This window comes from Emys orbicularis, chromosome 6 (assembly GCF_028017835.1).
Source record: "Emys orbicularis isolate rEmyOrb1 chromosome 6, rEmyOrb1.hap1, whole genome shotgun sequence".
In the NCBI taxonomy this organism is placed as follows: domain Eukaryota; kingdom Metazoa; phylum Chordata; order Testudines; family Emydidae; genus Emys; species Emys orbicularis.
The window spans coordinates 97184725-97209499 of NC_088688.1; the positions used below are offsets into that span (position 1 = coordinate 97184725).

General features: G+C 39.0%; 1 protein-coding gene across 3 annotated transcripts in view; it reads left to right on the plus strand.

The window, feature by feature from the left end:
• The window catches only part of C6H9orf85 (chromosome 6 C9orf85 homolog), a 32084-nt gene extending 7712 nt beyond the window's left edge, over positions 1-24372 (plus strand). The window contains exons 2-5 of one of the 3 annotated variants that reach the window (XM_065406408.1): positions 12549-12646; positions 17163-17269; positions 22614-22727; positions 23401-24372. In XM_065406408.1, the coding sequence (XP_065262480.1) occupies positions 12554-12646; positions 17163-17269; positions 22614-22727; positions 23401-23593 (507 nt within the window). In that variant the 5' untranslated portion in view covers positions 12549-12553 and the 3' untranslated portion in view covers positions 23594-24372. Of the gene's footprint in view, positions 1-12548; positions 12647-15074; positions 15155-17162; positions 17270-22613; positions 22728-23400 lie in introns of those variants that run through there. The other 2 variants (XM_065406409.1, XM_065406407.1) reach the window with 2 other exon arrangements.
• The last annotated feature ends 403 nt before the right edge of the window (positions 24373-24775 follow it).

The following is a 24775-nucleotide window of genomic DNA, read 5'->3' on the forward strand; positions in this document are numbered from 1 at the left end:
CCCTCATCACCAAAATCCCATTAACAAGGATTCACTTTCCAAAAACTTAAAAAAAAATAAAAAAAAAAATTGGATTTTTATTCCTGTCCCATACAACCTCTGAGCCGTTCCTTAATCATGTAAATTTAGCCTATTATAGAACATTGATGTATTGCAATAATGATTAGGCTCTAGAATTGCTAAAGTCTTCTGAATAAAGCACATTTTTCAGATCTGATTAATGTTCCGTTAATCATTTCTTGCTTCACCTTCCTTTGTTTTAGTGACAGAGGCCCCAATCCTACAATTTACAATGCATTGGTAGGTTTTCATGCCTGCATAGAGCCCTACTGAAGTCCTTGGGGGCGCTGCACACGAGTCTGTACATTGTGAATTGCAGGATTAGAGCTCTAGTTTAATTGCATAACTATTCTTAATCATATAAATAAATAATATCTTGTTTTGGGGAAAGGGTTTTCTAGGGATGACAGCTAGAGGTCTGCCGTTCATCCCTGATAGGAGCAATGCGCTATCATCAGGTTGGGGGGTAGAGGGGAGGAGAACAACAGGAAGAAATTGTGGAGATATCAGCCCTCGTAGTCAAGGGAGTGGGCCAGCTACTTTTTATTAAAAAAAAAAAAAAAAAAAAGTCAATTTGGGGATCAGTTGGATGCTCAGCTGAAGGCAAGACCATTTTTTTCCTAATCGGTGTGTGGCGAGAAGAGCCAGATTTTTTCTGATGGGGGCTCTGTTACAGTTATTCTTATCTTTTCACGTTGACCATTGTAATGTGTTGTATATGGAACCGCATCTTAGGAGCATTTGGAAATTGAAGCTGTTGTGCAGTGCAACTGCCAATTAAGTCATGCTTCTTTCTTTCAACCGCTCCTTATCCCCCGTCCACACGCCTTCAGCATATACTGCATGGCCCATCTATCCTATTAGTATGTAATTGAAGGTGGGATGTTACCTTGCCGTGTATTTATATTTTAGGAACGGAGGTTGATTTGAAATGGACAAGTGTGACATTACCCAGGGTACAATGTAGACTGATGGACAGCTGTCACCCCTCAATTTTCCAGCCTGGGGTGCCTTTTACACTGTGGCCTGCTCACACACAGCCTCTAGTTTGTAAATTACTCCCAGTTACAGCATAGAAGTTCTGTAGCCAGCCACTCCGGAATTATATTGCAGAGTAACACCAGCAGGTTCCCAATCTCACGTTTGTCCCCAGAAATGTGGGTCTTACTGCACAGGACCCTCCTGGACAACACAAGTTCATAGTCTGTCATTTCATTAATAGAAAATGATATGCACAAACCTTATCTCAAATGGAGCTTCCCAAACACTTCAATCCAAATGCACACTGGGTTAAATACAATAATAAAACAAGTTTATTAATTACGGAAGATAAATTTTAAGTGTTAAGTAATGAGGCATGAAAGTCAGAATTGGTTACAAAGAAATAAAAAGGTAAAATGCAAATTAATGCCTAACTTAACAAGCTAAGTGAATTCAAAGCTAAAAGGTTTCTCACCCCACACTGCTTACAGCAGTCTGGCTGGATCCTGTCAGCCAGGACCCTTCCCCAATTCAGTGATGCTTTTTTTCGTCTTTCTCCCCTCATCTCGACTCATGGCATCGACAAATCACCTCTCAAATGCTGTTTGTCCTCTGTTCTCCCTTTTTATAGCATTTCTCTTATATAAGAACATAATGGCCATATTGGATCAGACCAAAGGTCCATCTAGCCCAGTATCCCGTCTTCCGACAGTGGCCAATGCCAGGTGCCTCAGAGGGAATGAACAGAACAGGTAAACATCAAGTGATCCATGCCCTGTCGCCCATTCCTAGCTTCTGGCAAACAGAGGCTAGGGACACCATCCCTGTCCATCCTGGCTAATAGCCATTGATGGACCTATTCTCCATGAATTTATCTAGTTCTTTTTTGAACCGTTATAGTCTTGGCCTTCACAACATCCTCTGGCAAAGAGTTCCACAGGTCGACTGCATTGTGTGAAGAAATTTCCTTTTGTTTTAAACCGGCTGCCTATTAATTTCGTTTGGTGGCTGCTAGTTCTTGTGTTATGAGAAGGAGTAAATAACACTTCCTTATTTATTTTCTCCACACCAGTCATGATTTTGTAGACCTTAATCATATCCCCCATCTTAGTAGTCTTCTTCAAGCTGAAAAGTCCTAGTCTTATTAATCTCTCCTCATATGGCAGCCGTTCCATACCCCTAATCATTTTTGTTGCCCTTTTGTGAACCTTTTCCAACTCCAATATATCTTCGTTGAGATGGGGCGACAACATCTGCACCAGTATTCAAGATGTGGGTGTACCATGGATTTATATAGAGGCAATACAATATTTTCTGTCTTATTATCTATCCCTTTCTTAATGAGTCCCAACATTCTGTTCACTTTTTTGACTGCTGCTGCACATTGAGTGGATGTTTTCAGAGAACTGTCCACAATGACTCCAAGTTCTCTTTCTTGAGTGGTAATAGCTAATTTAGACCCCATCATTTTATACGTACAGTTGGGATTGTGTTTTCCAATGTGCATTACTTTGCATTTATCAATATTGCATTTCATCTGCCATTTTGTTGCCCAGTCATCCAGTTTTGAGAGATCCTTTTATAGCTCTTTGCAGTGCCAACTTTGAGTAGTTTTCTATCTGTAAATTTTGCCAACTCACTGTTTACACCTCTTTGTCCAGATCATTTATGAATATGTTGAATAGGACTGGTCCCACTACAGGCCTCTGGGGGACACCACTATTTACCTCTCTCCATACTGAAAACTGACCATTTATTCCTACCCTTTGTTTCCTGTCTTTTAACCAATTACCAATCCGTGAGATGACCTGACTACAAAAGACATTAAGAATTGCCCTGGTGGAAGAAACGGAGCATTATACATTGGCAGGGAGGGAATTGCGGGCTTTTTTCTTGTGAATGTGGAATTAAACGGTGGGGTAGGTTTATCCCAGGGGCTGCAAACTGTGCTTATGGGCAAGTACCTTCAGAATGCACTGGCCTCCCTAATTGGCTTCCAGCTGATGAATACCAAAAACGCCTTGCTGCTACAAACATTACCCCCACTAGCCCCTCGACCCTTGCCACCACCACTGTAATTTACCCAGGTACAGGCAATACTGTATATTCTAATGAAACCCATTGGCCAAGGCCTTCACATCTTAGTGATTTATTGAAATTTTGTTCAAAAAGATTATTCTTTAAGGTTCAGAATAGTTCGTATGAGTGAACAATTGAGTGGAAAACAAATGGGTCGGTGGAGATAGAAATATATTACTACAAATGAACCCCAAGAATCTGTAATTGAAATTGATGGGTTCTATAGCGAAGTAGATATGATGGCTGTTCCTGGAGTTTGCAATGTGTTAGATGAAAGAGGCCCTTATTGTTATTTGTTCACCCAATTAGTGAATAATCAAACAAATACCCAAAGAGTTTGTTCTGCCACCGGAAATTTTACCTATATTGAAGTTATTCCAGTAACTAATAATGTAACCTGTACTCTATTGCAATATACCCCCTCTTATGCCATTAATGTTAATGCCTCTCGGAAGGCATATAAAGGTGTATAACAGATGTGATATAGTACTACACCCAAGAGAGATGCATTAGGATATCGATGGACTGTGATTAATACTACACTAGGGACTGTCAAATTTACATTGCCCTTATCCAGTTTCCAGATCACCTCTACATACCCAAATTGCTCACGGCGGGGCTGCCATTAGATTAGCACAGCAGAGGGCCTGGGTTATTTCCTCTAGAAAGAAGAGGGACTTGGCCAGATCCCTATGGGATGGTGCCAATAGCGTAGCAGCAATTTGGAATATTTTTAAAAGCCAAGAACGTGACGAGAAATTAGGACAATTAGAGAGAGCCACAGGCCTTATCACTGGAGCACAGCTAACCCAAGTACAGGCTGGGTTTGGTGAGTTACATATTATTTCCGCCCTTAGTTCTATGACCTAGAAGCTGTTGACAGAGATGGTATTGAATATCACTGAGGCTGGGAAGGCATTGCAGTGGAATTTGGCATGTTCAGAAATTCAAGATTTCCTGAATGACCAGCTAATGGCCATTCGGAGTGATCTCGAGTACCAGGTGTGGCCCACTGCCCTTACAGACACTTCAGGAGTACCATCTGATCTGTGGCCATGGAGACATACTTGGAGATTTTCTGGGTGGAAGTGCGGACGTTCACAGTGCTCCTTCCAAGCATACGGACCGGTTAGTGGGGTCTGGGCTCCCACATACTGAATCCTGCCGGGTCTGTGGGGAGGATGCATGTGGGATTGGGTAGTTCACTGAGAAATTTGGGAAATTAGACTACCTGGTATGCCTAATCGATTTCTAGTCAGTGCTCCTGGAATAACCCGACATTTGGATGGGGTTAGGGAGTCAATGGACATTTTGGCCGTTAGAACCTCCGCAGCTTCAGTGTATACGTAAACTGAAGCCAGGGGAAGTTGTCACTGTTCATGACAATGTTTGCTGGGAGGGTAGGGGACAAGGAACTACCCTGACAGGACACCTACTTTTCCAAGCTAATGATAGCTGTGTGTATGTTGAAGCCACCACGTTGCGAGATATACATTTTAATCTCACTACTGCTGCAGGCAATCACATTATTTACTGGCCTGCGGATAGAGTTTTACGAGTAGCCTTTAGGTTTCAGATACCCTTTAATTGGACTAGTTCAGTACCTGATCGGTTTCAAAATTTGCTTTCACTATTACCAGAGGTTCAAAGAATCTCTGAATTACAAGGGCAAATTCATATGCTTCAAAATATATATCAAGTTGAAAAGAATGCCTTTCATACAGCTTATAGAGTGTCTACTTTATGTACTAAGTATGATGTATTGTGCTTTGTGACTAAAACTGTACAATAACCCCATCATATTATTGCCATGGGAATGTTACTGCTTGTATTGTTATTTAGTTTAGGATTGTTATTGTTGTTGTAAAGGATGTAATAATAGTAATACCTTTCATGTCCATGCTAATCATGCGTTGTCATTGCATCCAGTCAAAACCCCTAAGGTTGAAGCATTTGATATAGAATCTGAAATCCAAGGCTTGATGCAAATGGAGGTTTAAGGATGTTAGTTGTGCTAGAAGCACAAAAGGGTGTGTGTGTGGAAATAGAGAAAGAACTGACAAGGATTTGAAGGGGATTTCAATGCAAACAGTCCCCTCTGTGAGCAAGAGTCAGGTTAGCTGTAACCTTAATAATGTGAGTTTTGTAGAAGCGAGGATTGTGAGGCAAGTGGGAAAGAACTGTGTGAGAAGTTGTTGCGACCTTGTGTTAGACAAGTATGGAATGTAGACTATAGTCTAAATAGAGGTGAGAAAAATAAGATATCAGGATGACCTATGTATAAAGAAAATGCAGCTGTTGCTTATTATTGTATGTAACAAAAGGTATAAATGCTTGCTGTAATTGTTTACCTGTAGAGAGACCTGTTTAGCTCTCTCTCTCTCCACGCAATTGCTAGAGATAATAAAGTATCTGACTTGCTGCACCCAACCTGAGAGTGAGAACTCTGTTTTTCTCCGACAAATGCAACCAGTAACTGTCAGGAAGACCTTGAGAACTGCATCAAACTGTTTAAGAATATTTCACTCTGGGTAGAAATGAGGCAATATGAATACACTAAGTGGAGTTTGCCATTGTGTCACAATGGTCCCTCTAATTTTTTACATCCATGTGCGGAATGAATTTTGTTATGTGCACCAATATGGAGGTGATGTGTGGCGGGGGGGTGGGGCTGAGGGGTTCAGAGTGTAGGAGGGGGCTCAGGGCTGGGGCAGAGGGTTGGGGAGGGGTGAGGGCTCTGGGGCAGGGCCAGGGATGGGAGTTTAGGGTGAAGGCTGCCCTGGGGCTGGGGGAGAGGCACCTCTGCTCCTGCTGCTCCAGCCCGCACCGCTTCCCACAGCTCCCATTGGCCGGGAACGGCGAACCACGGCCACTGGGAGCTAATCAGAATAGATAAGCAAACATAGTTCATTTGGGACCTCACAGTTTGAGCTAAAGTCCCTTATCAGAACCCCATATGCAACTGCCCTGCTTTGTGCAGTTGTGTACTTGTGGTATTTTGAAGTACACCACTACCTTGATATAACACGACCCGATATAACACAAATTCGGATATAACGCGGTAAAGCAGTGCTCCAGGGGGGCGGGGCTGTGCACTCCGGTGGATCAAAGCAAGTTCAATATAACGCGGTTTCACCTATAACACGGTAAGATTTTTTGGTTCCCGAGAACAGCGTTATATCGAGGTAGAGGTGTATAAAGTCAGAATCTTTGAATTGCTTTGTATTTATATTCTGGAATTGGTATAATTTTTTTTGCAAGGTGGGATTAGGAAATGTCTTCAACATACACAATCTCACTTCCGTCTCTGGAGTTGACATTGCATCTATGCAAACACTATTCTACTGATGTGGTTCCAAGGACAGAATTCTATGCTTCATATATTGTATCAATCACACAAAATTAGACACTTCATGCAACCATTGCAAGGACCTTTTGAAATATTGTATCTTGCCTTTGAATATCTTAATGCTAGCTTGATAGAGATTTTATGAGCTGAGTCAATAAATAAGTGTACTGCATGTATTTGTAGCTAGATGACAATATTGATTACATGAATATTACTGAGGTCACCATTTCTAGTAACACATTTGACTTTATAGGAATTTGTATGAATGTAATGTTCATTTAACATGTACTTAAAAGTTTTCCCATAAAACTTGCAGATGCTAGACAATATATTTTAGGATATGTTTGTGAAAAATAATGCTATTGGCATTACCTGTTTAATTATATTAATTATTATAATTATATATTTTTCTATTGGGTGCTAAATAAAACCCCACCTATTCAACTGGGTACCTGCCAGTGGGGCCAGAAGTTTGCCTGCATGGAGCCAGTTGCAAGATCAGGACCCAAATCTTGCCTGTCATTTTATAAAGAATTGTGCTCTCACTAGATGTGATCTGATTTGGTGCCCTTTATTGTCTGTTATTAGTACCTTACATTGACATGGGATCTGTTTGCACTTGGACAACTGCCACCTGTAACGCTGACAAGTAAGAAGTTATTTTAACTGGAGTAGTTTGTATAGTGTATACAGTCACATTCTGTGTTTACATATTGAGAGTTTGTCACTGCTGTACAATTTTTGTTGTTGTGGACTGACTCTTTATCCTGAGTCTGCAGGTTTTGTAGTGAAATTTTAGGTGTGTGTGTATCTTTATATAGAAGACCTTTATAGCTGTCACATGTATTTTAATTATGAAGGGTAGGGCTGTTAGTGTGCCTTTTGTGAGTTTTAGTAGAGTACAGGATGTTAGTTTGAAGTCATTGGTTAAAGTGGCATAGGAGAGAGGTGCTTGGGAATAGGTTGTGGTCTCTGTTGTGATATCAACTTCTGTTATGTATCATGGGAACCATTGCCAGATGTAAAAACAAAAGGTTAAACTGAATTTTGCATAGCAACGAGTACATTACCTCTTATAACGCATACCTGACATGTCAAACAGCTACCTGAGATTAATGCATACTGACAATGTTCCTTGCCACTGCACCCAATCTCAGATCAGCATTTTGTAGTGCACTTCAAGAATGCCTGCCCCCAACAACTTTCAGTTCTACTCTTTAGAATGAAGAGCAACGTCCTTAAAGTTTAAAAGGGTATCCCCAGAATATCTACTTGCTATAATAAAATAGGGAGTGTACCCCAAAGAGGGCTATAATTTCAGTGTCTCCACACTTTTTCCAAAGAGATGTGCCTGTGTTAATCCACTCTTCCTCCTCCTCTTGATGTTTCTTCTCTCTCTTTCCCGCCCCCCTTTCATAATTTCCACATTGAGTCACTGTGGAAGGTAATAGATAAGGCCTTCCCCGGGGTGAAAACATTATCAAAAGATTGTTTTGTTTGAACAGAGTTATGGGTGGGATCAGTCTAATCACCTCTGCCAGAGTGTTCTTTAGCTGGTGACTACTACATTGCAAATGTTGTTTCCTGCTCTGAGAAACTGACACGGACCAGTTAGCTATACTCACAGGGCCACTGCAACCTGTCTTTCTGGTTCATGAATGTGTATGAAGCCATTGGGAGTTTTAGTCCATTACAAGCTCCACTGGCTGCCTATAAGATTATTAAAGTACCAAACGATGTTCATTCCTGCCTTTGTTGATCAATAAACAATGCACAAATTTGAATTGCATTCAACCCCGTTTTAATAGAATAACTGAGTAAACAAACAATTGAAAATGGAAGAAGTTATTCCATGCTCACTGCTTCTCTGCATTGATGAAGGCCAGCATGAGTCAGATGCCCTCAGTGGACAGACAGCAAGGTCACAGCTCCAGAATTTTTTGTTTTTAGCAGCATCACTTAGGTCTTCACCTGGATTATGTTTTTAGCCAAAAAAGACCCCTTAATAGAAAAAACTAAAAATAGTCCCATGTTACAGTCTAGATGTAAAAAAAAATAAAATAAAACCCCACACTTGACAATGTGGTAATTTTTGGCTGGTTAAATTCTTATACATTGACTATAACGGGGGCTTCTGATTTTTGGTTGTACCTGATAAAAACCCTCCATACAAACAAAAAATTGGTGTTTATCCAATAAACACCAGAAATGGTTATGTGTAGACAAGCTCTAGATACAAGTAATGTGTAGAGTCATAACATGGACTAGAGATGTGATTTCTAAAGCACACTAAATGTGTTGCATATTAGTTGGTCTCTGTAGACCCTGCTGGTACACAGTAGAGATTCCCAAATGCACTTCAACATAGTGCTGTTTTAACATTACTACTGTTTCAAGCACACAAGAGGACATTACAAAGACATTACTCAATACAATATACAAAAGAGCTCCAAAACCCTCTGATTTTTGGACATCTACAGAAAACTTCAAAATTGCTAAAAAAAAAAAAAAAAAAAAAACCCAAAAGTGAAACTAACAAACCTGGAAAGCCAGAAGCCCTATAAATAACACATACAATAGCTGGCAGCTACTCCCACATGTTTAGCTCTCTTGTGGTTCCACCCAACCCAGCCCTCTGACTGATACATTTCACTTTGTCTGTTGCACAAACACCACAGGTTGGAATGGCATAGGAGATGCTGGCAAGGCATCAGAGGACAGGGGACAGACAGGCTTACAGGCATTCTGCAACAGCCTCTGTTGCAGAGGAGCAGGCAAACTGCTATTCTCTTCCATTTCTGTATCTGATTTGAAATTGCCCTTTTGGTTTTCAAAACTCTGGATTGTTTCTCCCTTCCACTGACTGCAAATCCAGCTACATATCTGTGGGCTCATTTTGGTTTTATAATACAGGTCTCTTCTCTTTATTCATGTGTTTCACTATAGGTCTGGTAGGGGTTTCCACTTGCACTGCTCAGTCTGTTTAAAACATTTTCCTGCCCCTATTCCTACTCTTTAAATACTTCTACTCTTTAAATCTGCTCTACTCTCTTTAAAAAAATTTTAAATTGTGGTATTGTGTTTTCGGGACCCAAGATGATAAAATTACTTTCTTGTTTAGGCATCATGCATTTATTTCCATAGCATTTTATCATAAGTTGACTAAAAATATTTATTTGAAAATTGTTAATGGTTATTGATAGGTCAGTTTTTCTGATTCATTTTTTTTTTAAGCTTTGAATTGAGTATCAAAATGTCAGCAATCACACACATGTTGAATGCCAATCTTAAATCCAAAAGAAAAAGGAATCTTCAAATATAACTCAATACTAATTATGCCAATGAAGACAAGGTAATTAAACAAATGTTAATTATACTTTAGCTATTAAGAAATTGGACTAGTTCTTCAAATTGTAAAGTGATTTGCTGCAGAACAAAATTCAATTGCATTACATTTATATTACCCTGTATTAAAGGTTCTCACGTGTACTGTTCATTTTAAATAAAAGTCACTGGTACTACTCAGTGCATGTCTTTGTGGGAGAGGACCTCAGATGGGAGCTCTGTAGTTTCATATTATTCAAGCATATGTTGCTGGAAATGTAGAAGACTGGGCATATGAGTCATAGCTTTTTTGTCATGTGAGCCAGTCACCTGATCTTAACTTAAGGTGAACTTTGGAGTTTCAGTGTAAAAAGGAAAAGTTTAATCTATGACTAATATGGGCAGTGCTGGGCACCAACTAAGGAAGTAGAGGGATTGGGTAGGATGGGGGGGGGAAAAGAGCATTTATCTTTAATTGATGTTCCTGTGATACTTGTTTAAAACACATACCTCAGAACTGAAAAATATACAATATGCTGATTGCTTTCATTGCTGTATGCCAGTTGGTTTCTGCAGGAACAGGGCTAGTACAGGAAACCTACTGCCAACAGGAAATGAGCATCATTCTTTTGTCTGATAATTATAGTGTTCAGAGCTTTGTCTCCATTAAAATGAACTCAGGATTTCTCATAGCTTCACAAACAGGTATTTATCTATCAATTATGAATTATTTCCAACTAGTACTTGGAAAAGTATGTGTTCTTCAGCATTATTACATGCATTGCAATTTTCTTGGGTATGGCCCCTTGCATTCCGAGTACATTACACATTGCTGATCCTATCTTGGTCATCACTCCAGTAATAAATGTTTCCTTCTCCAGTACCAGTCACAGTGTATCATTGGAAATTAGTGAAGTATCTGTAAGGGAAGCTGACTCCTTTTTAAAAAGTACACGGCTTAACAATAATGAGCTTCCTTCAACTCAGAAGTGTAGTGTTGTACCTCCCGTAACCTATTAAAAAGGCTAATGATACTAAAATGCTCTTAGGAATACAAATTACTGCATATTGCTTCAGCAGTATGTTGGGGGGGAGGAGAAGAGAAACTAGTATGCACTGGTTTGCAGGGCTTTAAATTTTAACTCAGACTACAGTACTAAGTTTTGCAATTCATTTATCGTAAATGAGTATGGTTGAGAGAACAGGAAAAGGAGTCTTAGCTGAAAACAAATCGGTCATTTTCAGAATGGTCTGTTTTAAAGGGAAGGGTCCATATTTTAGTACTTTATCCCAGAGTGCTGTTTTTTTTAAATTATCACACTGTAAATTAGCATACAGAAAAGGCACATACCTAAAGGTGCCTTTAAAAGCATGGTGACTAAAGTAAAGTTTTCTTCACAAATCCAGAAGGGTGCTAGGATGTTTATGCTGTGGTGATACCTGGAATATCTGATTACATTATAAAAAGTGTTAAAGGAATATTACGTTTGCAAGGCCAAGCACTCAACAGTTAGGAAAAACCAAAATTAAGGCTGCCTATGCAATTTCAATTTATCTCCCTTCTACATATGTACTATTATGACAATCTTCAATTACATGATCACATGATATATTTTCCCCCTCTGCAGTTGAATCTTCCTCCTTCTCCATGCTGCCTGGGCTCCAGCAGGAGGATTAAGAGCACAGGCGGGACAGTATCAGTGCTCTCAGTTTCAGTGCCTGGTACCATGCTGGCCCCCAGCAGCCAGGAGCCGCAATTGCAGGGCCTGAGAAGGATTTTCCCTGTGGCTCTGAGATGGAGCATGCTCAGTCACTGTGTGGGGATGGTGCACGCACTGTGCGGTTGGCACACAGCTCCAGTGAAAAGATGGAGTGTTCTCATGGCAGCTAGAATCTTCTGAGAATTTAACTGCCAAATTCTAACAAGTGTCTGCTGAGCACTTGTGAACAGAGATTTTTCAAAGGTTTATCACTTGGCAAAATTTGGACAACTTTTCATAAGGATAGCAAAAGTCATCCCTGACAACAGGGCAACCCCCTGCCAAATTTTGTTTACATGCTCCAAAGAATGAAGGCACTACAGCTTCTCAATGAAATGGGTTGGCAATAAAAAACATGGATCGAATATTGTTTTTCCCTAATATTATATAGAAATGGCTGAACTCTTAGTTGAAACTTTTCCAAAAAAGATTCTGCCTTAGGCAGATGCTCAGCATAGAAAACATCAGACTTGTCGGTTTGTTTGGCAAAGTTGTAAGCACTGAAAGCTAGATCTTATAATGCAAAGTTTCAGGCAAACTTGACTCTAGGTGGTGCTGCCTGCACCACCTATAATAATTAGTTTAGAATAAAAACCCACTCTATTTTGAGACCAAGTTTTTATGTTTACTGTATTAAGGTGGAAAGTTAAGTAATTGTAGAATGAAGATAGATAAACTGCTTCTTCAGAAATCTAGATTTTAAAAGTCATTGTATAGACTATATACTTAAATACAAATATATTCCATGTTAAGAAAATAAGGGTTAGTTGCAGTTCTATTAAAGAGAATGGTGAAACTGCTGTTGACATAAGTTGAGCAGGATCAGGTCTGAAAAGCTTTTTGTTAATCAAACACGACAACTAGATGAATTGCTTAGATGTGTCCATTCTCCAATCATTTTATACCGCAGTAGTTATTTGCATAATGATAATTAAAGCCTGCAGTATTTAAGTGTTTCTGAACAGTCCCTTCTAACTCCATGATTTTTTTTTCAGCTGTAATGGCAGATCCTGGGGGAAAGACTGGGTTTAAGAATGTCCTTCATGCGAGACAAATGTCTAAGGCTACCATACATAATGCCTTTGATGCATTGGTGAGGAGCATTTACTTAACAGATGTTCAATCTGCCTGAAGTTCACCACTTGGGCCTGCAAGGATCACAAGTAACCTCCAGTCTGTGAAGACGGAAGAAACTTAAATCTTCCATGGTGGAGTTGGAGTGGCTCCAGTCCCTTTAAGTCCTGCTTTGGAGCATGTTAAAATCCAGTTCTGAGAGGTTTTTGTTTTGTTTGCAGGTGGTAGGAGGAGCATGGTCTGGGAAGCCAAGGAGCTTTGGACTTGGCACAGAAAAGTTTTTCCTTTAAAAAAAAAAAAAAAAAAAATTAAAAAAAATTAAAATTGAAAAGTAGAGGAAGTGGCGTTGCCGCCACTACTCCAAGTCCCACTTTTAAGAGGTTTAGAGGTAGCAATTCTAGGAAGGAATCAGCACTGAAGACTGAGAATAGTTCGATATCTGGGTTGAAAGTTTGTGTCTGAGGCTGCCTGAAGCCAAGGGAAACAATGTTTCTCAGGGCATGGCTACACTTGCAGATGTAGAGCACTGTGAGTTAAACCCACCTTTGGAGAGCGCAGTAGGGAAAGCACTGCAGTCTGTCCACACTGACAGCTGCTTGCGCACTGGCGTGGCTACATTTGCGGCAATTGCAGCGGCATTGGGAGCGGTGCATTATGGGCAGCTATCCCAGCATGCAAGTGACTGCAATATACTTTTCAAATGGGGTGGGGTGGAGTGTGACAGGGAGTGTGTTGTATGTATGTGGAGGGAGAGAGTGGGGTTTTGGGGGGATGAGAGCATGTCAGCATGCTGTCTTGTAAGTTCAGAGAACAGCAGACCCCTCTTTGGAATTCCTCTCTTTGGAATTGAGGATTCAAATCTAAGGGCTCTGCAAATGAGTCTTTAAAAACAAAAACAAAAGGAAGCAAGCAGCCTTTCCAAACAAGTATGGTACTTGTAACATTGATTCCCCACCACCCAAAAACCCCCAGAAACCCTGCAATAAAAACAAACAACCAGCACAACAAAAACTCGTATCCCAAGCAGAATTTTTCACCCCCCCCCCCCACACCAAAAGATAGACGAGCCACAGGATCCATGAAGCCTATTAGCAACTTCACTATTGCGGTTGACCATATGGAGAAGATGCTTAGATACTATGGAGATGGTTGACAGTATGAAACTTTAAAATAGATAGAAACAGTTATTTTTTTAAAGGTGAGCTAGTATTTTCAAAGGAACCGATTTAAAAAAAAAAAAGTTTGGACATCTAATTCCCTTAAGCTCCTTTGGAAATCCCAGCCTTAGTTTTTGAATGTGTATTTGTTATAGTAAAAAATACATGCTTGTTTATATGTAGTTTAACTAATTACTGCAGTTTTCCTTTCAGACTACAATTAGTTTTGTTATTAATTAGTAAATCTTCTTGATGTGTACTAGTAGGCCACTTCAGATTTTTAAACATCTCTCAACACTAAGATCTATTCAGTCAATTTGAGTAATTTTTAGTCTGCAGAATGTCTCTCCAACACACTTTTTTATAGCCCCCCCCCTTACACACACACACTTTGCTCCAGTTAAGATTGTTTTAACACTTGCAAATGAAAAGGCTAGTGGTTTCTTTTCCACTGAAAAAAGTATTTGTACTTATCATTGATCTAATTTTTTACTACACTTTTATGTAAGCATCTCTATTGATGCAGTCAACACTCGTCAGTTATGCTGTTTTTTTGAATGTCTTGTACTATGCCTCTTTGTAATTAGTTATACCTGTAGAAAGTATGCCAAAAAATCTGTTAATATCACTGCTTTTTCCTTATTTTACTGTGAGATTTTTAGGCTTAGTTACTTCACACATCTTAAATCAACTATTGTACGTTTTGTAGATGAATTCTCACAGGATTCATCGCTATGATCAGATAATATTTGGATGTCTGAAATGGCTATAATTATTAATGATCCTCCATTTTGTTTTCTGAAGCAGTTCTGGCTTTCCAGGTTTGGTTTCTTTTTAACTTTTGGCTCTACTCTAAACCTAGTTTAAAAAAAAAAAAAAAGCGGGGGGGGGGGGGGGTCTCGTCCAACTAGAAGTACGTATTCCATCGCCAGTTCATAGCAATTGGAAGAAGCATTACCCTTCTTAATGACTCCTAGGAGGCAAACCTCATATGTTCTGTTTAATAAATTAAAAAAACAAATAAGAATAAGTATTCTTGACAAAGAAAATGCTTTGTACGACTTGTGATGCCAGTAAAACATGGTGACAGGTTTTTGGGTTTTTTTAATAAAGGGGGTAGATACTAGCAGCTCTTCAAGGAACAAAGGTGGGAAAAGAACTTGCTGGCCCAGATTTGATTTCTCTCCTGAATCCCACATCTGGTAGATAAGTCCCCTTTGGTCAGATACTTTTCTTTAAATTTTAAGTTTAAATAAGAATCCTTTCCCTTTTTGTTTTTTTCTGTACCAGCAAGAAAAGCAATCTCTTTTATGCAGCTGCAAAGTACTTGTGAAGCTTCAGTAGCTTGGTAGCTTCCCCTCCCACTAATGGTAGGTTTTCCTTGAAAAGGTCTGTATGGCTGATTACCAGAGGGATTCTAAGACAACTTTCAGGGGGCCTCCACCCTGGAAAACTTAGGGTGGTTTTTTTGTTGTGTTTTGAGGGGGCATGAGTAGCAATAGATATTCTTCAGTGGTGCAGAGTAGGATTAGATGTCATGGTGACTAAAAGCATTAGCTTCTTGTCTACATTTGTTTCCATTACTTTTACTGCTGGTGGAGCTGTCCCAGTCCAAAACAATCACCATGTGCACAAATTTCCCAAAGTAAATAAGGCCTCAGGCAAAAGGAGGAGATGAAGGTAAGGGTAGGGTCTCTAGGTCACATCTGTGATGTGTGGGGGAGCCAAGGATTGTACCCATCAGAGGAGATATGAGTAGTAATAGAATACTCCTTCCCAAAAATCTACTCTCCAGTTTTTGTCAGTTGCAACGGAAGGCCGAAGGGAAATAGCTGTCAGTCTTATTTCTCAACTTGTCTGTAGGACTGTGGGAAAAATTGTCACTAAAGAGGTAGGGGTTGTTATAGTGTAGAATATTTGCAAAAATATTCTAAACTGCTAAGTAAATTGATTGGGCTTAAATCAGGTGGGAAGGAACGCAAGCTTCTTGTATTCAGGTAGAATAAAAATGGCTAAGGTGGTCAGAGAAATTAGAGTTGGTATTCCTGAAAGTTTGAAGATTCAGTAGATAAAATGGACATGCACTCAGCCTGAGGCTTATTAAAAGATTTAAGAACCTATACTAAGGAAACTACTTCTTTGCACTCTTAACAATTACATCTATTTTAAGTAGGTAGGTATGGAAGATTGTAATTGTTTTGGATATGCCCTTTGAAAGCTCTGTTTGACAGCTAGCATGCTTATCTGCTCTGAGACAAAGCAACCATTACTGTGAAATGCTGGGGGAGGGGTGGGAAGAGAGGAGGTCTGCTGCTGTCTGAACTTACAAGACAGCATGTAGACATGCTCTCAGCCCCCCAAAAAACCCCTTTCCCCCCACATACACACAACACACTCCCTGTCATACTCCACCCCACCCCACCCATTTGAAAAGCACGTTGCAGCCACAATGCACTGCTCTCTGTGGCGGTTGCAAGAGCTGCTAATGTGGCCACACCGTCAGTGTGGACAGACTACAGCGCTTTCCCTACTGTGCTCTACGAAGGCTGGTTTAACTCAAAGAACTCTACATCTGCAAGTGTAGCTATGCCCTAAGAAAGGAGGGTTGTTTAAGGAAGCCAAGGTTCCCTGTTCCCTGGATAACTAGTTTCTAGTGCAACTAGTGATTTTTTCATGTGTACTGTATTCTCATCTAATTCAGAGAATAGGAGGACTTTTTGGGGCAGGGGGGAGGCAAAATGTACCTATACTAAGCTTTCCCTCATCATGGAAACACTTCTCTAGTTCAACTGATCATATTTTCTCTTTCTTTAAAAAGAAATTGAGGGAAAGCAGAAGGAACTTAGTTCATGGTATGGAAGACATTAAGTGTCCTCCTGATGGTATAAGATGTGGCACTTCCATTTCCTCTGTGCTTTTAGAAAAGTCCAAGGCTACCCACTTAATATACATCATCATTGCTAAAGCCCAATATATTGTAAATTATAGGTATTAAACTTGTAACCCGTCTTCAGTGAGCAAAGCTGCTGTCTCAAAATCCATTTCCATACTAAACAAACATGCATTTCACTCTTTAAATGGATGTAGTCTAGCAACGCTTACTTCTACTGATTTTTAGGAATGCTTGGAAGTGTTCAGTATCTTTATTACTAACATAAGAACAGGTAGATAAACAGATGAACTCATTGTTCTTGCACTGCCATTAGAATACATCTTTCCCCCAGTACTCTAGCTGCATGATATCAAAAGATCATGGAATTACTTCATAAGAGGTGCGCTTTTTTTTTTTTATTATTAACTAAACTGATGAATAGTTGCTAATTGGTTGATTTATAAAAGATGACACTTCAAGCACAATTTTTTTTTTTTTTTTTTTAGAAAATCAATGCAAAGCTTCATGATGGAGTGTGTCAGCACTGTAAGGAGGTCTTGGAGTGGCGTGTAAAATTCAGCAAATACAAACCACTATCAAAACCGAAGAAATGGTGAGTCAACAATTACTTCACAGCTAATCACTGTATAATTTGTGAACCTCTTTTGGGGTGTGTATTACCATTTTTGGAAATTTCATTTTGATGTATAGAAGAGATGTAATCCCTATTGTATTGAGTTCTAAATTCAGTAGGCTGAAGTTCCAACAAAGCTTACAATGTTGTATTTACTTTATTAAAAAGTGTTGCGTTCTCTTAAAAATGCAAACCATTGGGTTTTTTTGATGTTTTTTCCCCCACTACATATATAGCACCTTTCATTAAAATACCTAAACATCCTTATGAATCACAGTGCTTGTGAGGAACCTAATTATCATAATCCTCTAAATAGACAAACCTGAGGCACAGAAACAAATGATTGTCCCAAGATTGCAAAGTCAGTCAGAGACAGGGAAACTTCTCTATTTTTACAGTACACAAGATTAACTGGGGGGAGGGGGGGGGAAAGGGGTGGAATTTTTAACCAGATGAATTTATGTTTTCAATCTTGGAGCCTGTCAAACCTCATTCAGTACCACCAAATGAATAACTGAATAGGCATCTAACAGAGCTATTAGACAGGGGCCTAAAGAAACCCTTTTAGGGCTTAATTACACTTTTTTAAATTCAGGCAGAACTTCCTTGTCTGTAATTGGGCTTTAAAATAAAGTGTTTTGTTTCATAGGAATATATTGTATAAAATATGAATGGCCTCCATGCAGGTGATAGTTTTCATCAGTAGATTTTTCTTGTCATTCATGGAGATGGAAGACCATTAAATCAAATCAACTTTATTTTAAAAAATTCTCTTCAGTAGCTGAGATAGAATAGATGATTCTGGCAGTTATCAGATCTTCCTTAGTCTCAACATATACAAATAAAGACCGCCACTATTACAAACTGCTCCTTATAAATGGACATCACTGGAGCTCAGTGAGAGTGCAGAGCTCAGCCTATGCAGATCTAATTGCAGGATCAGGCCAAAATATGTAATTTTAGGTAACAGAATGTTTACTGATGTGCAGGTCACATTAAACAGATTAAAAAAAAATAAAGGAATGTTTTAAGAATATTTTTGGTGGAGTTGCACTGTTTTGTGTTACTGTGGGGGAACATTTAAGATTTCAGTAACTGGGGGGGAAGGGGAGAAGAAAGAATGTTTCAAAGGCAGAAAGGAGCATGAGTTGATACTTTTGATAGAAATGATTGCCTATTGTGCCTTTCAGGGTCAACCACAGAAAGGTCTGGAATCTTGTGTTTATACTTTGCCACAACAATATAAACTCAACTCTAAATTTAAATAGTGATTAGTATTTAAAAATCCAGTTATGAAAGAATTATGAAAAATTCAGATTTAACCCAGTCTCATCTGGAGATTAGCATCTTCAGTTGCAGCTACTTCATACAATTAATTATATACTGGTGTACATGGTTCTACACTTAAGCTGTTGAAAAACATTACTCTGTAAAAAAAGTACACACATACACTTGCTGATTTTGCAGTTCTCATATGTCTGCTGAAGTTATTGGCTTCATTGCAGATTTTGGCAACTTGTACCATTTAATTTTTTGTGGATGTTACTTGTAGATTTCAGAATTATGAATAGTGTCCTCCTAGAGCTCCAAATACTAAAACCAGAGTGAAAAAATATCAATTTCTTCACAGTAACTTGAGTAACAAGGGCTATTTCATGGGTTACTATGGGTGTGTGGTATGTTTGATCAATTTGGGAAAGCAAACAAAAACAGAGAATGTCAGTTTGCCTTCAGAGTTTAACTTTACTTTTAGAAAATTCCTAAATTTATCTCAAAAGACTTAAATATTCTTGCTTAAGGCCCCCGGTGGGCTAGCACCAGCTCTGTTCTGTGACGTGAAGAAAAGATCACCATTCAGGCCATAAGTGGTAAAGAGGGAGAGGTCTAGGTTTTAAAGAGCTATTAAGGTGCTAATTAATCTCTAAATTTCTCAAAATAATTTAGTATTCTGAAACCGCTTTTTATCTTAAACAGCAACTTGACTGGACTGAAATATTTTTTGTACAGCTTTTCCATCTTGTTCATGCTATCTTGGCTGCTGGAAATTATTAAGTGATCTAGTGTTATGTGACATTCCATCAGTCATAACTCACTGATGCTTGCCAGAAACTGGATGCAGAAGACATTTATAAAATGTAAGCAACATCCCATGAAGCTTACATGGTTCCATTCCAGACTTGAAACTCAGACCAGGTTCTTCATCTTTGCTAAGTTGATCGTTTCTGATTTGAGCCATAGTTTCAAAGCCACGTGAGATTTAGGATTGCTTAATTTTGAAGCAGCATTTCAAATAAAAAAAATGCAGAGTGTCATCTGAGGTACAGTAGAACCTCCGAATTAAACACCAGAGATACAAACTGACTGGTCAGCCACACATCTCACTTGGAACCAGAAATATGCGATCAGGCATTAGCAGAGACCCCCCCTCCCCCAAAAAGCACAAATGCAGTACAGTACTGTTAAACCACTTTAAAAAAGGGTAAGTTTAAAAAAAGATTTGACAAGGTAAGGAAATGGTTTCTGTGCTTTTATAATTTAAATTAATATGGTTAGCAGCATTTTTCTTCTGCATAGTAGTTTCAAAGCTGTATTAAGTTGATGTTCAGTTATAAACTTTTGGGGAAAAAAACATAAGGTTTTGTTCAGAGTTATGAACAACTTCCATTCCCAAGCTGTTCATAACTGAGGTTCTACTGTAGTTTGGAAACCATGCAAATGGAAACCAAAGAAAATGTTCCCACAAATATTTGTTTGGTGTCTGTTTGTTGTGTGCTTGCTTGCAGTTTATAGTGTGGTCTGTTCGGGGTGCTGTTGGCCAAGCAGCCTGGTAGGCAATATTGAGAGCTTCCTACAAGGCTCTAGCCTGCCATCCTTTTATCCCTAATCCCTCGAAAATCCCTTATCAAGGGGGCCAGGCTAACTCAGGGAGTACAGGTGGACAGAGGTCACTCACTGACAACATAAAGCATAATGGGCTGAAGGTGTTGAGAGTTTGTGTAATGACAAAAGTATTTAAAAAAAAAATCTGGAAAATAAATCTTATGACTTAATTCTGTGGCTAGTTCCATAAGGTCCACTCCTAGAAAAACTGAGCTCTTAACAGGGATGGGATATGCAGTCCTCATGGCCAAAAGAGAAAAGGCCTTTTGCACCTTCTGTCTAAGTCTGGCTACTGATAAATCTGAATGGAAGGCAAGTAGTGGACATATTCCACTTCTGCCCTCATCAGGGATTGGCATACTCTGAAGAGCCAGTTGAGGATTCAGTGAAGACTATTTCAGTTGACCTTCTACTTGCTTTGTTACTGAATTGAGTCAGTGAGAGCAGCTCCCCCTGCAAACCTAAAAGTATCCCAGTAGTGGTTGCTCTTGACACTTGGATCACATTATTAGTTCCCAAAGCTTTCTTATGGCTTTCCTGGCTTCAGTGGAAGTTGAATTTTAAATTTATTTTCATTTTGTAAAGGAATATTCAGTGCTGTAATGACTAATTTTTAAATGAAAATAGCCAGCTTGGTCAAAAAGTGACATTTTCATGAAAAAAAAATGGAAGTTTTAATTTGAGTTCAGATCAGATCCATTTTTAACATTACATTTAATCATGCTAGTTACTGAAACTAAAGCGCTCCGTGACAGTACATGAAGGGCTTATATTCTCAGAGATTTATCCTACCATGATTCCTGTGCACTTCAATGTTCTGAGGAGTCGGACATCCATGAATCACTATCTTTGAAGCACAGTGTAGTCTACAGTAAGGGGAGACAGATTGGAGCCCAAGGAAGGGAGTTGTGGTAGAAACCAGATAGTACTGAATACTGTAAAAGTGCACAAATTAAGTACTTTATGTTCTCCTTGAACCTTTTTGCATGAATGACATGTCTTTGGCTGGAAACTTTGCAGGGTCTGGGTGAGTACACCTTAGAAACCTTGCTGCTACAGGCTGAGCTTTTCATGTCCTCTTCCAGGACATTACCACAGAAGATTTTAGTGCAGTTTATCCTGTGGTACTGTACATTCACGCTCCATGAGATCTGGTGCCCTGCAATGTAAGGTATTAAAGGGTATGTCTACACTGCAATGTAAGCCCAGGGTTAGTGGGACTCAAGTCCATGGACCCTGGGTCTGAAAGCCCAGACTATTCTCAGGGGTCCTATGAGTGTGGATGCTAAAGATCTTTGCCCTAAGCACCACACCTGTGCTCTAGTGTCCACTTCCTCAGTCCTCTTTTCACCAGCCTTTCCTCAGGTTGATAATAGCACTAGTCTTTAAGGAAAGCTTATTGGTGTTTAAGTTAAAATGGTTAGTTTTGCTTAGTCTTGTTTTTAATCCTTTTCCCCCCCCTCATCTTTGAAACTAGCGCAACAGATTGTGACTGAAAGTTGTGGTTTAAAAAAAGTAGTCCTCTTGCGCCAATAAGATGTTAATTACTAGCCCACCTGGTCCTTCCAAGAACTCGAAGAGTATCTGATGACTTGGTATCCAGCCTCTTTTGCTTCCTCTGCAAGACCCACTGTGAAAGAAGCTGTGTGCTTGAATCCTTGGAGTGCTTCAGGGCTGAGAAGGGCTGGCTTTCAGGGTGGTGTTTTGGGTCTGACTAGATTACATCAGAAATATCTTCTCGGTTTTTGTCCAAAGAGAAGACCTTTGATATATCATGAATGTTTGAGTCATTCAAATTTTAAGGCAGTTTAACCTTCAGGCCAGAGGTCCTCTATCATTTTTATTTTGACAATAGCAACCAAAGCCTCTAAATGTTTGGAATAGTACACTGCTTCTTGTGGGTTTCGACTCAAGTCATCTTTTGTACATTGAGAAATGCAAAGGTATATAATGTATTTTCTCTGCATCTGTAGTTTGCATTTATAAATTGCACATATGTCTTAGTACTATATTCTGCTTGGACTATTCTTGTCTGAGCCAAAGAAATAGGAAAAGTTGTACAGCTTTTAAAGAAATAGGCAGTGTTAGTGAACCAAACAGCCTGCTCAAATAAGTGGACACAGATTTGTGTTCTATCATTTTGATCATTAAAAAATTCTTCCCTCTTTTGTTCTAATTTTCCAAAACGGACATAAGTTAAAGGAGAAAAGAAATATGATAGTACAGTCAATTCGTTAACATTTCTTTAACATTAAGTAATATTTCATATGAGATTGGCATATACATAGGACTTTATTATTACAGAAAGTAGTCTTCTCCCACTTTGGGGGGAGGGTGTCTATAAAACTTTCCAATAATAAGTCTAGTTGTTTCAAGAATTAGTTGAACATTCCAATTTGCTAACTATCCACAATCACTCTAATATTGTTTTCCTTCTTAATAGTGTGAAGTGCCTCCAAAAGACTGTAAAGGATTCTTACCATATTATTTGTAGATCTTGTGCTTGTGAATTAGAAGTCTGTGCTAAATGTGGAAAGAAAGAAGAAATTGTAGTTCCGTAAGTACTTCTCTGAAAGTTTGATTACCTGCCCTAGTTGTAGCTCATGCATTCTCTTAACAAAACACGTTTGAAATTTCCAATGTTAGTATGCACTTTAGGTAACCGTGACAGGATTCAGTAGAAGACAGCAACCTCAGTCCTACAGAAAATCAGGGGTGAAACTCCCATTGTCGTTGGTGGGAATGAGATCAGACCCAATAAGACTTTATTTTAGTTGCAAAGGGTAAATTGCATCTACTTTGGAATGAAGCCCTCTAAAATGGATTAAGAAGTTAAGTACCATAAAATATGCACAAGCTAATTTACTGTTTGAATTTAATTTGTCATCTGATTATTCAGAATTACAGTACGCAGAAAAAAGAAACCAAACAAGAGTTGCTGTAGAGCATAGCAACTATGCTATTTAGTGTTTTTATTGCTCTTGTGCCAGCAGTTTCTCTTTACTGAGCATCATGCATTAATTTGCTGGTATGTGGCTTATGGCCAGCAACAGTTTGATATGTTGAACTATTCATGGATTCTCTTCAGGGACGTCTCTCTCTACTATTTCATTCGTTTTTCCATTCAGCAGAAGTGTTGTTTTTAAAATAAAAGTTCCCCCTGCTCCACTCCCAGTTTAATAATTAGATCCTGAAAGCCTGGCAAATAATACTTGTATGTTTCCTTTTAGGAACAGTAAAGGACCAGAGAAGATGGAGAATGAGACTACTGGAAATTGCCAAAGAAGGATCAGTAGAAGAGAAGAGTCAGAGGAAAGTGATGAACTGGATTTTGACATTGACTTAGATGGCATGGATGAGAAGAATCCTGACATGCTTGAGGAACATTTTAAAAATATGAAGTTTGAAAGGACAGAAGTCTGAAACTGTTCCTGTAGAATCTTATATGAAAGGCTAAAGTTCTAGTCAGGAGACTGTACAACTGAAGAAAAAAGTCAAAGTGATACTTACCTAGTATTTCCACTAGGACAGTTCAGTCTGACATTTGAGTGCTTAACACACTGCTAATATAAATGGAACATTTATATTAGAATTGTCTCTCAAAAAGCTTTATGCAAGAGAGGGATTCCACAATAAAAAAAATGTATGTCAATTTCTGGTATACAGGGAGTTATGGAGCCTTTCCACTTCCAGGTCATTGGTTTTAAAAATCATCCTGATTGGAAGTGTCTGAAACTCACTGTCATGTGGTGACTATTCTGTTTGTGCAAAGTGAGTTACAGGCCAAAGTATAATGGACAAATGGCCGTATCACAGGAAGGAAAGTTAAACTGTCAAAAATAGTGCTAATGAACGATTCTAGAGACTAAGCTACTTTCTTAGTCATGCTAATATGCTCCAGAACAGGGTTCTGCAGAGTACTGCCACTACCCCCACGCTTGCTGCTCATCTCTTGTGTGTAAATAGAGGATCTGAATGCTGTTATGGTACCTCTCATAAGCAACAGTACTTCAATTGAAGTCATGTCATTAACATTTTAAATGTTAATGACATGATTAAGATTCCCAGTGTGGAAAGACCACAAGCCTACTATTTTTGGTTAGTATATAGTTTGTTTCACACAGCTGATCTTTCCTTTGTGAGCTGTATTTCTAATTCAGTTTGCCTTATGATATGAGAAATAAATAGTGTCCTCTAGTGACAGTCACATATAACTGCATTTATTTTTCAGCAGCAATATTGCCAGGTTTGATCTCTAATCTAGTTCATGTGTGTGTTTTTGTAGGAACAGCCTTTCTGAAATTAAAGCAAATCAGTTTTCTACATTATGAAGAACTAACTATAAAATACGGACTAGAACATCTTAATGGGGAAGGCTTAACTAAGTTTATTGGAATAGAATAACCCTTTTATTACTTGAATTCAGTAGCACCTCTTAGTTGTGTGCTTTGCAACCCGAAATACTGCTGGAATTAGCAAGTGTTTCATCTGCTATGGCAATAGATTCCAAGGCCAGAGGGGACCAAAAGTATTAAACAAAATTTTTACAAGAGACTATTTAAATTAACCACATATGGTTCATCATAGAATTGCCCAGTTCTAAGG